Source organism: Oryza brachyantha, chromosome 12, assembly GCF_000231095.2.
Source record: "Oryza brachyantha chromosome 12, ObraRS2, whole genome shotgun sequence".
Taxonomy (NCBI): domain Eukaryota; kingdom Viridiplantae; phylum Streptophyta; class Magnoliopsida; order Poales; family Poaceae; genus Oryza; species Oryza brachyantha.
Genome location: NC_023174.2, coordinates 2,877,582 through 2,892,369, shown reverse-complemented (window position 1 = coordinate 2,892,369; position 14,788 = coordinate 2,877,582). Strand labels below are relative to the sequence as shown.

The window sequence follows — 14,788 nt, the reverse complement described above, 5'->3', positions numbered from 1 at the left end:
AATTTTTATTTATAAATCATTACTCTCTCTAATTTTTTTATTTGACGCCGTTGACCTTTTATCTACGTTTGATACTTCGTCTTATTAAAAAGTTTATATAATTATTGACTACTTTATCATGATTTTTAAGTATAATTTATAATTTTGTATATTTAAAAAAATAAATAAGATAAAGGGTCAAATATAAATAAAAAGTTAACGGCGTTAAAAAAACGGAGGAAGTATTTGTTTGCAAATATGCCCATGAAAAGGCAAATAATCACCTGGCTCTTAGCACGCTAGAGCGGTGAAGTTTTTTTTCTAAAAAAAAAAAACAAACCTATCCGGCAGGCCGGTAATAGAAATGATGAGGGATGGGCACGCCTGTCAGTGTGACCTAAGAGCAAGATCAATAGTAGCATCCGTTGTCTACTCTAATTTTATTTCATGTCATACATAAATAATTTTGTAGCTCACATAAGAGACTTTAATTTTCAGCTTATTCTATCATGACAATAATATTATATTTTTTATGTACCCTATCACATCTTTTTCTTTATCTTATAAATAGTACTTTTTCTTGATTTATGTGTACAGCCTGGCTCTAAATTAAGTATCCATCTATTTTCTTTCTCATCCTTTATTTTTACCAACTCAACAATATTTGCTACACGTCGCAGCCTTTAAATTCGCTGAACGCTTTTGGTAGATGCAAAACGCAAAGCTTTTACGACTGCAATTGCTTCTTCCGGATAGCAGCAGCAGCTGTCAAGTCTCCACCAACAAGCGAATAGAGCCCGCTGTTCTGATTTTGAGTATTGCTAGCTACGGCGGTTTGCATCAGACCGAGTATGGCCACGTTTAGTTCAAAAAAAAATTTCACCCGAAAACATCACATCGAATTTTTGGACACTTAAATAGAGTATTAAAATAGACAATGAAAAACTAATTACACCGTTACGTAAGAAATCATAAAATAAATCTTGTAAGCCTAATTAGTATGTGATTAGCCATAAGTGCTACAGTAACCCACATGCGCTAATGATGGATTAATTAGGCTCAAAAGATTCGTCTCGCGGTTTCCAGAGCAGGTGTGAAATTCGCTTTTTCATTCATATCTAAAAACCTTTTTCGACATTTGATCAAACGTCTGATGTGACACCTAAAAATTTTCATTTCACCAACTAAACACCCCCTATAATAAGGCATAATAACGGCTTATCAGCTAGCTATATGCTAAGGTAAAAGACATATGGGAGGAGAGAGAAGAGAGAAGAAACGAGCTATAAGTTTCAGTCGGTTTTGGCACCAGAGCCAAGGAGCTATGTGAGAGATAGGTGAGCCATATATTAATTATAAATACCTAACTATTATATGAGTGGTTTAAGAGAATTATACAAAAGTCTTATAACCGGCTTACTCGGCTATATTATTAGACTTCCTCTTAAATATTACAAGTTAACATAGCGAATGAGTTTTAACATTACATCGATTTACCACCTCCTTTCCAGGGAGGGTGTATTTCTACCGTTCTGTTTCATGATTGATCGTCCGTTTTATTTTTATGTATGACTATTTTTTAAATTTTTATAAAATTTTTAAATAAGACTTGTTGTTGAATGTTGGACACGGAATTTTATAAATACAGTTAAGTTGAATTAGGGTGGAGGTAGCACCGTACAATTTACTCCTATACGGCTGCACAGACTGTAGCACTTGTTTTGGGTCATTCCGCACCGCAGAGATCCAACAACCAAAAATGTAAGCTAATGCATTGTCCTGTAGCACTTCTGCGTTTTCTTCTCTAATGCAGAGGATCACATTACATAATACTCCAATAATTATTTCTAAAAATGATTATCAGTTGGGTATAATTTTTTGTATTTATCAATTTAACTATTTAGTACCGGCTATAGTACAGAGCTAAAAGAATTTCGAAAAATTAAATTATATACATGACTAGAATGGAAAACCATCAAAAATCGTACCACTATGATGACTCCATTTGAGATACCCGGGGCTTTGAGGTTGGATTATCATCTGATTTTTGTTATAGTTACTTGGGGATACATATATTTTGCTTGTGAGATGTACTATTTTTTTCAACAGCAGAAAAATGTCAATGTGCCAACTCTCTACTTTTTGTGAAAAAAAAAAGAATTGTGGAGCCAAAGAGTCAGTATATCAATATCAAATATATATGATAATTAAGAGATGATACATATATAGAGAGAGTAATACATATTGGAGGAAATTTTATTTAATTAAAATCTGTTGTAATATATGGGTAATATGTAAACAAATGATTTAGTTAGGGACAATTGTATATCTGACTCTATTTCGAAGGCTAACTATGAAATTGACTCTCATTTTTCAGTTTTGCAGATTTGACCCACTTTTTCAAAAACGAAGTAGTCGTCTGACCCTGTCGTTAGGGTTTAGGGTAATGAAATAAAAAAATTAAATTTTAATTATGATTGGACTAAACTGCCTCTCCTTTTCCTCATATCTATCTATCTATCTATCTATCTATCTATCTCTCTCCCTCTCTCAACTCTCACGGGCGTTTAGGGAGATGGCAACCGGCGACTGGCGCTGGAGGGGGCAGCCGCAGCTACTAGTCGTTGGGGAGGGGGCGGAGAGCGACGGCGGCGGCTTTGGGGGAGAGCGGCGGCGTCGACAGCGGCGTCGAGAGAGGCGACATCGGCGGTGGTGGTGGGGGAGAGAAGTAGCATAGGCGGCAACGTCGACAGCTGCACGCATCGGGCTAGGGGAGGAGGAGGCAGCGGCGTCGGGCTGGGGGTGACCGAGTCGTTGTCGGGCTATGGGGAGGTGGCGGCGGCGCACTGTAGACGGGAGGAGGAGGTGCGGCGAGGTGGCATCAGGCTAAGGGGAGGAGGCGACGGCGACAGGCTGGGGGTGGCCAAGTCCTCGTCGGGCTGTGGGGAGGCGGCGGTGGCAGCGCACTGCGGAGGGAAGGAGGAGGTGCGGCGAGGTGGCATTAGGCCGAGGGGAGGAGGCAGCGGCGGCGGGCTGGGGGTGGCCAAGTTGTCATCGGGCTAGGGAGAGGCTACGGCGGCGCACCGCTAGGTCATCATCGTCGGTGGCGGCGCACTGCTGGGGAGGCGTAGGTGTGGCGAGGTGGCGTCAGGCTGGGGGGAGGCGCCTGAGTCGTCGTCGACCAGATGGTTATATTGGCGAAATTTCGAATGAATGATTGAAATATATGTTGTTATGCTGTTGAAATTGTGTAAAATCATCTATAATGATTGTACCTATTACATTCAGTAATTTCAAATGAATAAAATATGAGATTATGTGCTACAATTTCGAATTTTATTAATTTAAGTTGAAATTATCGAATTTGAAATTATATATATCAAATTAACCTCAAATCTATCAAATAAAAACCAAATTTCGATGTATATTAATTTACGTTCAAATTTATCGAATTTAAAATTATATATATCAAACTAACCTCAAATCTATCAAATAAACCAAATTTTGAATTATATTAATTTAAGTACAAATTTATCAAATTTAAAATTATATATATCGAACTAACATCAAATCTATCAAATATAGTTCAAACTTTATTCCAATATTTCTAAATAAATATTTATATTTATTTCCTATAAGTTAACATACAATAGGGTCAAATAGTAAAGGCAAATTGGCCAAGTCGCCCTTCATTTAACACTGTTAAATGGTCCTGATGATCAGGGTCACTCAACTGCTTCGTTTTTGAAAAAGAGGGGAAGCATAAACCTGTAACATATCATTTAACCTACTGTAAAAAAGAACTCCATTCCCCTACCACCTATTCTCTTCAAAAAAAACTTTTTTAAAAAAAAATCAGGTGACAGGCACAGAAATATCATGACCGAAAATATCAGCACAGTAAAGAATAAACAACCAAAAAAAAAATCAGTGTGATGACCATCACTGGAAGCAGAAGCTGATCCTCTCCCAGAAGTAAGAGAAAGCGACCCGGTGACGCGGCAATAAAATGGCGAAGGGCCCCATCTCTTCCATCTCCAATTCCATTGCAGCTGCAGCTCAATGCCGACAAGAAATCTCCCTAACCACTTTCTTTAATCCCACTCTCTTTCGGTGGAAGCAAGCAATCCAAGGCTTCCATAAAAGAGCAATCTTTGCCGCTAATTGCTCTGGTCCGGCAACCAAATTGAGCTCGAGTCTTTTCTTTTTTTCTCGTCGCCGGCGGCGAGCGATGGGAGCGACGGGGCTCCTGCCGCCGTCGTCGTGGAGGGCGGTGGCGGCGGCGTGGGTGGCACTGTGCTTGGTCCCGGTGGTGCTGTCGCTGGCGGTGCTGTGGCTGCCGCTGCTCTGCTGCGCGGTGGCCGTCGTCAGGTTCCGGCGGGTGAGGAGGATCAGGAGGGCAGCGGGCCGTGGCCGGAGAGGAGGAGGAAGGTGGCCGGAGAAAGAGGACGACGGCGGCGGCGATCGCGGGATGCTGCTGCAGAAGTACCTCCAGGATCAGATGGAGCTCGTCGGAGTTGAACCGGACGCGGTGGAGTTCGCCGCCGATCCGCCGGTGGAATCGTAGCCAGAAAGTACCAAAAAATATCTCTCCTTTTTTGGGGGGAAATCTGTAGCTTGTAAATGTGATAGGAAGAGAGAGCTGCGAGACAAAGCAGATGATTATCTGCTGCTTGATTTTGCCTGAGGAGTTAATCCAACAAGATTTGAATCAGAAACTGGGAATCCAATTCGGTCCGTTTTGTTGATGAAACCTCTTAGGCCGTGTGGTAAGTTATCTAACTATCCTCGTTTTTCACGTGCATGCTTCCCGAACTGTTAAACGATATTTTTTTTTATAATTTTTTATAAAAAGAAGTTGTTTTAAAAAATATATTAATCTATTTTATATTTTTAATAATTAATTAATCATGTACTAATCTATTACTATGTTTTTTACGTCATAACTAACTCTCCCATCCCCACTACCGAACACCGTCTTATTAGACAAGACCTGTTTGGTGGAGATTTATATTCTCATAAACCATGGACCGTTTAGGACCGGTTTTAGATAAGCTATAGCTAAGAAAAACCTTCCAAACCTACCCTCATAATTGATTGCACATGGAATGGAACTGCACCTGCTCGTTCGATGATTCTTTTTATAATTTGTTAGTATTCCAGGATGTCAATTAATTGCAGCTTAAGCTAATTGTAACAGATTTTTTTTTGCTTTTTTTGGATGATGATAATTTGGGGCAAGAGAGAGAATGCGTTGCGTGTCATGCGGCAGCGACCAACGGGAGGAGCACATGTGGCTGCCATGTCATGTGGGATTATGCTTCTCCATTACAACTACATCATCCGGTTGCGTGCATGCAATGGTAGTAGTCAGGGTAGGGTACAGTAGCAGGCGATGACGCCAGATTCGGTCAGTGTCGTGTACTGCACCCTATGTTTTTCGTTTACGCTGGTGACTGCAATCTAAAATTTAAATTTTTAGCGTTCAATTTAGATTAGTTTTTAAGATTTTTCACTAAAATTTATTTTTCAGCATTAGCTTTTATCATTAAGCATATATATATATATATATTTTTTTTTATTTATAAATTATTTTTTATTTTAAATATGTCGTATAATCACCCCATATGTGCTTTTTTTTAAGATAACAGAGAAAACATCTATTGTTTACTTTAAAATGCATAACAACTTTGCAAAGTTTGAGAGATGGTAAATGTCAAACTAATCGCATTAACTAGAAGGAGAGACCAACTTAATAAGATGGCCTATTAGAACACTTATTGTAGACTATAAAACAACTATAAATATATTTTAAAGAGATGAGAGATGAGAGAGAAAAACAGTGAGCTACTAATTTATAGCTAGCTACAACACGGACTCTAAGGCGTGTATAACATATGAGACTATGTAGGGGGTGTTTAGATGGGGCTAAACTTTTTAACCGCATGTTACATCGGATGTTTGGATACTTATTATAAATAATAAATGTAGACTAATTATAAAACTAATTACAAAAACCAGAGTTAATTCACGTGCAAATTTTTAAGCATAATTAATCCATAATTAGCGCATGTTTACTGTAGCATCACATAGACTAATCATGGATTAAGTAGACTCAATAGATTCGTCTCGCGAATTAGTCCAAAATTATTGATGGGTTTAATTAATAGTCTACGACTATATATTTACTATTTATAATAAGTGTCTAAACATTTGATGTATTTTGTAGCTAACTTAACTTATTGTATGAATTGACTATTACATTGACTATAGATAAATTGGAGCTGTTAGTTGGCTATACTATTGAACTTACTCTTATGGCCCCTTCGTTTCCCCTTATCAACCTCAGATTCTCTTGTTTTTCACGTGCACATATCTCGAACCGATAAACGGTATATTTTTTGTAAAAAAAATTATAGGAAAGTTGTTTTAAAAATTGAAATTGATCCATTTTTCTAATTTTTATATTTAATAATCAATTAATCATGTACTAATCTATTTTTCCCGAACGCAGCCTATATACCGATGAAAAATCTATATTTCACTATGTTTGTATTGAAGTCAATTTTCCCGTACCAGAATATTGGTAGGGTAGAATTTGTATTTCTATGCATAATTTGATAGCAAAGCGAACATCTATGTGTTTTTATTGAAGTTGCCAATACTTTGGTAGACCAAGGAGTTGACTTCAATCCATATAGGCCATAAGAGCATGACTCATGTATATATAAAAAATAAATACTTTCCTGTGTCAAAATGATTCAATTTATAGCATTTTTAAAGAAGTAAATATTAAAGTAAGGAATTATCAAAATTAGTTAGGAAGAGGAAGTACGTGGAAATATTAAATGGCGGAGACAGTGAGCGGTTACCATAGGAAGGTAGAAGAAGTAGTAGTAGCTAGTATTATACCACAAGTTTGAATCGTAGAAATAGTATTATTTTGAGACAATGTAAGTAGATGAAACATTATGGAGTATGATTTATCATTAACAAGTATGAGATTCTATAAACTTTTAGGTAAAGTTTGAATTATCCTCCTCAATTATCATAAAAGTTAACCCCTCCCCTCCCCCTCTTAACTATGAAACCAGATATTGTACACCTTTAAACTATTTAAACTGTATAATTTACCCCCTCAACTAAAAATAACAGTTTTAGTATTACGTGACACTCGATATGGTATCTGGACCCACTACGAGTTATTTCTTCAATTATCCTCCTTTTCTTATTACTTTTTCTTCCTTTTAATGCTCCGCAATGCCATCTTGAGCGTCCTCCTCTCCAACATTGTCAATGACAACAACACTAGCAGAGATGCCGCTAAGCAAAGCTCGATAAGGCAATTGTGCTCTGGTACTACGTGACGGCACAATGTCAGTACTCGGTAGAGGTCGAGGAAGAGACTTTGGCCCTACTCGAAGAGACATTGGCCCTAGTGGGGCAATGGTGGTCCTTGGCAGGACGTGGAGACGAGAGGAAAAAAAAAAGAGACTGGGGAGGGGAGGAAGGAAGAAGATGGGGGAAGGAAGGCATGAACGTCGCCATCTATCAACCACACCCTTGTTGAACTCTTCTCATTGTGCACTCGTCATGCATAGGCAACTAGTGGCTCCAGTGACCACTTGCTTTAGAGGAAGAAAGAAAGCGGTAGGATGCACTGCTCAGATGGATTGTTGGTCGCGGCACTGACTTTGACGAGGACGATGACTAGGTGACAAGCGGACTCCTAAGCGATGCATGGTCCTACCCTTTCTCCTTTCTTAGATTCTCCTTTTTCTTTATCTCTTCCTCTCTCGCTCTCTCACACACTTCAATCCAGCACACAACCACCTCTCCTCCAGGAGCCCGATGACACTGCTACTAGGCTACCTGAGAAACAATGTCACTAGCCTAGTCCACCCAAGACCATTGTCACCTAGATCTGGGACGAAGGGAGACGAGGACATCGCAGTTGCGCTTATCTAGCAGCGAAGAGAAGAGGACGATGAACCTTTACAACGTGCTTCGGTGAGTTTATGGAGGAAGAGGCTATTGAGTTTGTACGTGTAGAGGTAAATACGGTGGTGGTAGTGGCGGCTTAAAGGTTACGGCATATCAACGTCCAAAGTAGTTAGAATAAGACGACTTATGTAGGAGAAGAAAAAGAGGAAGGGAGACAATATGACATATGGTTCCATTATTTTTTTTATTTGTTTATGCTAGCTAGTTTGCCACGTTGTATCAAAACTGCTTTTGACTGGTACAAGTAATTCGTCCGGTTTAAACAGTTGAAAGGTGTAAATGACTGGTTTCGCACTTAACAAGGGTAAACCATACTTTTCTAATAATTAAAGGGCGTAAAACAAATTTAACACTATAATTTTATTGGCAGAAACGAGTTGTACGATATTCCACCATACAGTGGCTTTCTTCCAATTTTTTTTTCCTTCTCTAAAGAAAACTAATGGTGCTCCAATAATAAGCAGCTCACCGAGCAGTAACAGAAGAACAAGCGGGCGATAATAAGCTGCTAGGGCACATATATATATAACACAATACAGTACAAACATGTTTCACACGGATTGGGTCAGTGGTGTTGTAGCCCAAACGTCCTGAAGTGATGAACAGTGACAGCTTTGTCCATCTTTCACCGCGGCAACATAACGACATTATTTTGCTTTCATCAACTCACGCTGTCAGCCCGCTAGTACTGCGAGCATTTGTTTTTTTTTTCAGCTGATATGGTATCACGTTTACGTATTTATCCACCTACGTATATACCCATGGATTAAATGTCAAATAAATAATAAATACTACCTCCGTCCTGTAATAAGATTATTTTTCAGTTTTTTGATACAAACTCTTCGTCTTATTTAAAAGAAATTGTGATTAATATTTTTATTCTTACTAGATGATAAAACATGAATAATATTTTATACGTGACTAATTTTTTTAAGTTTTTATATAAATTTTTTAAATAAAACGAATGATCAAAAGTTAAACACGAAAAAATGGAAAATAAAGTTATTACGGAAGAGAGAGCAGTAGTCGCTCGGTACTAGTCTGAAAACAGTACTACCACTCCAGTAGTTGGGACAGCGAGGGACTTGAAGAGGCGCCATTACCAGGATTGGATTTGGATGCGCTGACACGCACATCGTTTACACCATGTGTCAGTTCACATCGCATCAAATGCTGGACTTCAGTACTCCTACCAACACCATCTGTCGGCACTGCAATTTTCCTGTCATCAGTAAATCCAATACTCTCCAGTCTGTACAGAGCACCGGAGTTTCTGTGGCTGTACAACAAGCAGCATTCTGTTCCATGGCTTTTTGATAACCCTGGAACTGCAGCATTTCACAAGAAACCATGTCATGGTCAATTTGGTGTGAGCAATATGAACAACAAGAGCCCAAAAAGAAGAAGTCACTTGATGAAATTCTTCTCTTTATAATATCTGTTAGCCTTTCTCTTTCTTTATTTGTTGCGTATACATTTACAGGGAAATCTGTCACTTGTAAGAGCCCTCCGTGGAACATGTGTTTTCGTATCTACAACCAAGAACCAATTTTTCAACTCTCCTCCTCTCTACAATCTAGAGACAGAAATTAACCAATTCCCGCCGAAGATTGCTGTACAAAAATGTGTATGTATGCTGCATCCTTGCAAGACATATTCCTCCTAGATCATCCCATCTTGCTGACACATACATTCAGGCATTGGGAAGGTGTATATAGAATCGTTGGGTTTCCTGAATGCAGTGCCCCTCATGTCACTATGGTGTAGTATATCCTGCATGTGCCGCTTGAACCGATTCCATCTGCAGTAGTAGAAACACAAGTTTCAGTTTGGTCCTAAAGCAATTCAAAGCTAGTGAGATTATTAAATCATGTGTGTGTGAAAGTCTGACTAAGAACATAATTTGTTTGCAAGACAATGAAGTAGTTAGGCTGGGGTCAACTCAAATATACATTTGGTGGAAAGATAAGGCCCCGTTTAGTTCTCAAAAATTTTTACCCAAAAACATCATATCAAATCTTTGGATACCTGAATAGAGTATTAAACATAGATAAAACGAAAAACTAATTGCACAGTCATGTGAGAAATCGTAAGACGAGTCTTTTGAGCCTAGTTAGTACATGATTAGCTATAAGTGCTACAGTAACCTACATACGCTAATGACGGATTAATTAGGCTGAAAAGATTTGTCTCGCGGTTTCCATGCCAGCCGTGAAATTCGTTTTTTCATTCTTGTCCGGAAACTCCTTCAGACATCCGATCAAACGTCTGATGTGACACATAAGAATTTTTATTTCACCAACTAAACACCCCCTAACACCGACCAATCCTCAGTCAACATATACATTGTCAAAAAGCAGTTTTGATTTTGTAGAAGAATAACTTTCCAGCAGACTGTCAAAATGGAAGCTGGTTTTGCACAATTTTGTGATAGTCAGGGCATTCCTACTTCCATTGATCACTTAAACATATCACATATGCTTGCTAGGTTAATCGAATCATGATGCAAATGGAAGATCAAGACTGACCTGATATTCGGATCATCAAAAGATAAGACCAGCTTCCGTTTGTCTGGCTTTATTGTCTTCGCATTCCCTCCAAACAGATAACGCCTGTGCCCCATCAGAAAGTGAGGGAAGTTCCCACCTTGAGTTGTCACGAAGACTTCACTCGGAAGGCACACAGTGTAATCTAGTGCTGCTAATCGAGATGAGTGCCCCTATGGAATACAGAGAACAATAGGTTGGTGAATTCAAGATGATCTAATCATGGAGAACAATATCTCTATCCATGTTATCATTAACTTAAACAACGCCTTATAATAAAAAATAAATTCATTTTGAAAATGGTAAGTAGCTTAATGAATGCCTAATCCAATCAAATTCAGAAGAACAGAGTTCTAGGGGTAAACTATACCTCAAACTCAGCGAGCTCTTCAGGCAAAGCAAGAGTATCCTTTGTTGCTAAAAGAGGAAACATCTGTCGAAGTGGAGCCATGTATTTTTCAGCATTGTATATCTTACCAGAAGCAACATAGAGGGAGGTGGTATTGTCAAATCCCATGCCCCGTAGCATCATACCAACCTGCACAAGTGCATTCAGTGTGAAACACATCTTCAGTTAAATTCTGAAATATTTAGTGTTTTAAAAGAAGGCATTTCACTTTATGGCAATTAAATTTCACACTGGTGATAACAACCTTACATTCCAACAACTAAACATACTTGCATAATTCAATATGAATAAAAAAAGAAGATATAACACGCCTTAAATGGTCTAAGATAATGGTGTGGAATGCAATCTTCAGTGCACATGTGGAACTGTGTCGGTCACATGAGATGGTCTCCTTAAAGGCTAAAAGATATGCCTAGAGTAGACTCAAGATCTTTCAACAGTATGTAATAAACAAGAGGCAAAGAAGAATGGGAGATTCTAACCTCCAGAGGAGTAAGAGGACATTTTCCATCTCTTCTGTTTGCCTCAGGATTTATTACTCGACCATGCCGATGAAACTTCCCTTTCCAGCTTCTTTCACGAGCATTTTCCATTTCAATTTTCTCCTTCAAGCCACCATCATATATACAGCATGAAAAAGCTACCATATCCTAAACAAAACGGTAGTGTACAAAAGATTAGTCATGAATGAAAACATGCAATTGTTGATGCACAGGGGAGAGCGGATTAAAACCTCTTCGAAGCGAAGATGCACTGATACATACTTCCCACCAGTCAAAGTACTCCTTTTTACCATCCTTTCAACCATATTCTCTGCAAGAACTCTGATTGGCTCGGCAAATCTCAATGCTTGGTAGTTAACAAAACATCTCAAGGCCTGGAGATTTGATGGAACTGACTGTGCCAGTCTGTTTGAGAATGGGGCAATGCGCACAACCCTGCATGAAATTGATAGAGTGAAACGATGTTCAATCAAAGTATCTCTATCATATGGTGGTGATTGTTTACCATACCCTAACTCCCGCAATTTCGGAAGCACCTTCTGCATGTAGTGATTTGGAGATGAATAGGCTTTAGTTCGCATATTTGGTATGCTGCTGATATTATGATTGAAGCGCTCCAAGACATCTACAGGTAATTCCTTCACAACTCTAACGTGTTCTTTGAGTGTCTCAATAAAATGGTCCTCATCAAAGATATCACCAAATTTGCTGAAAAACAGTAGATCAGGTAAACACATCATCCTGAAACTGCTTACTACTTTGCTAGAAAAGTAATACATGACAACGAACAAATGGAGTTAAATAGCATCTATGATTTTTTTTGTTTTCAAATGCTTCTCTAGACAGACAAAAACTGTGTTTCGTCAGGTGTAATACATGTCCTGTAAAAATAACACGTGCTTCGATCAAACTGAAAAACTAAAACTTGTTGGAAGATATGAATATAAAAGACGTACTGGATCTATTCTTAAGTTGGAATGTCAAAAGAAAAAAAAACAATATACTGTAAACAGCAGTGAATTTCAGAATTTACATTTACTCTATTAGACATATAGGTGGTTGAAATTCAAAGTTAATATGGCTACTGACAAACACATTTGAATAAAAGTGGTCTTCGTAATAACACGTAGTAGATAGGTACCTATGATCACGCCAAACACTATTAAAATGAAATGCTGGGATCACAAGAGTTGCATTAAGCAAACTGGCCACAGCAACTGCATCACAGATCTGCATTGAAAACTTGTGTTAATAATTATCTGGCATAATGTGAAGTTGTGAACGTCCCAAGTTCAGGAATACATGTCATCTGCGTCACAGCTAACAGAAAATGGTAGAGAACACAGCATTGTTATCAAACTTTTGGGTGAAAGGAAATATGTTAGCAACTATACATCAAATAGATGTCCTATTGGAGTACTCTAGATGTGTTTGAACAGGTTTTCTGCAGGTATATACATAACCAATACTTTAGAAGCCAGAAACTTTAGAAGGTTCTGAGTCTCAAATGAAATCATTTTTCCAGGACAAAATCAAGTTTAGTGACAATCCCACTACTTCAGCACAAGGCTGTTGAAGATGCCATCTCAGACTCTCAGTTGAACGACACATCGTGGCAATAATGTGACTACCCAACTAGACTTAGTGGTGCATATGGCACTAGATTTTTAAATAACATAGTAACTATGTTTGTATATCTAGTTATCTACTCAGAGACATTATCATTTTTTTTTTGAACAGAACGGATGACCCTGAAACTTACAGAAAGACGCTGTTGATTCAGACCACCATTTGCCTCGATCATGAGATAGCCATTTGAAGGCGGCAACTCTGCAAATATCCAATTTGTAATAAAGTTCCATCATTGTTAGTTTAGAAATCTCCTTTTCAGTGCTTAAAATTACGGGCCACAAGAACTTGAAAAAGGTAGTTTTCAACAAAAGGTCTGAAAGTGCAACCTGATCGAATCAGCTTCCTGTTGATACAAGGCGCCCATAGCTCCCCAGGATTCTGATAGTGCGATGTCATTAACTGCACGATACCAATCCAAACAAATATTATATTACTACTAAATGATAACGTTTAGGACCAGGAATCTGTAAAGGTTGCTTCTTATGAAGGACAAAAGTAAGGGCATTTAGTGACCCAATTTTGGAGCATCCTAAGAATGATTTTACTCTAACTATGAATCAACATATTGACTGGTCGAATTGAAAGTACAAAGTACATCTGATCATGAGCAAAGCAGAATGAGGGCATGTGAGATCACTAAAATTCATCGTCTGAAAAGGGGCAAGAAACAAAGAGGCACACGAAATCAAGAACTGAACTTGTTTTCACTTTTTCTTTCCCTTAAGAAACGCATCAAGAACTACATCTCACGGAACAAAGAACAAATTGGTCCTGAAACTATCGCCTGATTCATGATTCCAGCGAGCTCCCACGCATGAAGAAGCAGCGAGGAAGCGGGCAAGAAGCCAAAATCAGAAGCCAAGAACCGCAAGAAACTACCAAGAATCGCAAGGACTAGTTGGTCTGCGCGCGCGCTCGCTCACCATGCTGCGACGCCACGAGGTGGAGGAGAGGGTGGCGGCGGCGGCCGAGGCGGGGGTGGCGGCGTCGTCGCGGATGTCCGGCCAGAGCCGCTCGAACACGAGGTGGCTGCGGTACACCGACCCGGGCGGCGTCGGCGGCGACGGCACCGCCGCCGCGCGCCTCCTCCGCAGCGAGGCCACCGTCACGACGCCCGCGCGCCCTCCTCCTGCTCCACCCCCTCCTCCGAGCATGAACACGAGCAGCCCCGCCACGTACGCCAGCGCGAGGAGCAGCACGACCGCGGCGCGCCTCCGCCCGCGCGGCGCCCAAGGGCGCCGCGCCGCGGAGGCCTTGGCGCCACCGCCGCCACCCCCACGCGCGTACAGCGCCACCGACATGGCCTCAGCGCGGCGGGCGCAGGTGTCGCGGGACCATGCGAGCTCCCCCGCGTGTAAGGAGTAGAGGAAAGGGGGGCTTGGTGTGGTGGCTCGCCGCGGCGGCGTCGGCGTCGGCGAGCTCTCGTGGAGGAGAAAAAGAAAAGAAGAAGAAGAGAAGGCAAGCGTGTGCGTGTAACCGCCGGCGGAGGCAAGTGGTGGCTCTTCTTGTTATGCTCGCAGCTCCTATTCTTTGATCCTTTGTGGTGTCAAAAATATGGGTTATTTCTTATGGCTTTGACTCCAGCTTCGTCTATTGTGGAGCTCAAGAGAGCTCAGCCAAATGGTTTCGGCTTCATGTAAAATAGGAATAGAACAGGTTAGATTGATATAGAAAAATAAACTAGAGAGGTAGGTTTCAGACGGCTCCATAACTCT

At 40.0% G+C, this 14,788-nt stretch overlaps 1 protein-coding gene across 1 annotated transcript; it reads right to left on the bottom strand.

Annotated features, from left to right (window-relative positions):
* Positions 1 to 9,378: 9,378 nt before the first annotated feature.
* LOC102715717 (O-fucosyltransferase 10-like) lies at positions 9,379 to 14,561 on the bottom strand. Its single transcript, XM_006664319.3, has 10 exons — positions 13,997 to 14,561; positions 13,400 to 13,472; positions 13,204 to 13,271; positions 12,583 to 12,671; positions 11,952 to 12,149; positions 11,672 to 11,876; positions 11,421 to 11,588; positions 10,900 to 11,067; positions 10,512 to 10,702; positions 9,379 to 9,784 (listed from the first exon to the last, which is right to left on the bottom strand). Exons 1-10 carry the CDS (start codon positions 14,372 to 14,374, stop codon positions 9,646 to 9,648), a joined length of 1,677 nt encoding a protein of 558 aa, XP_006664382.3. The 5' UTR covers positions 14,375 to 14,561; the 3' UTR covers positions 9,379 to 9,645.
* Positions 14,562 to 14,788: the final 227 nt, after the last annotated feature.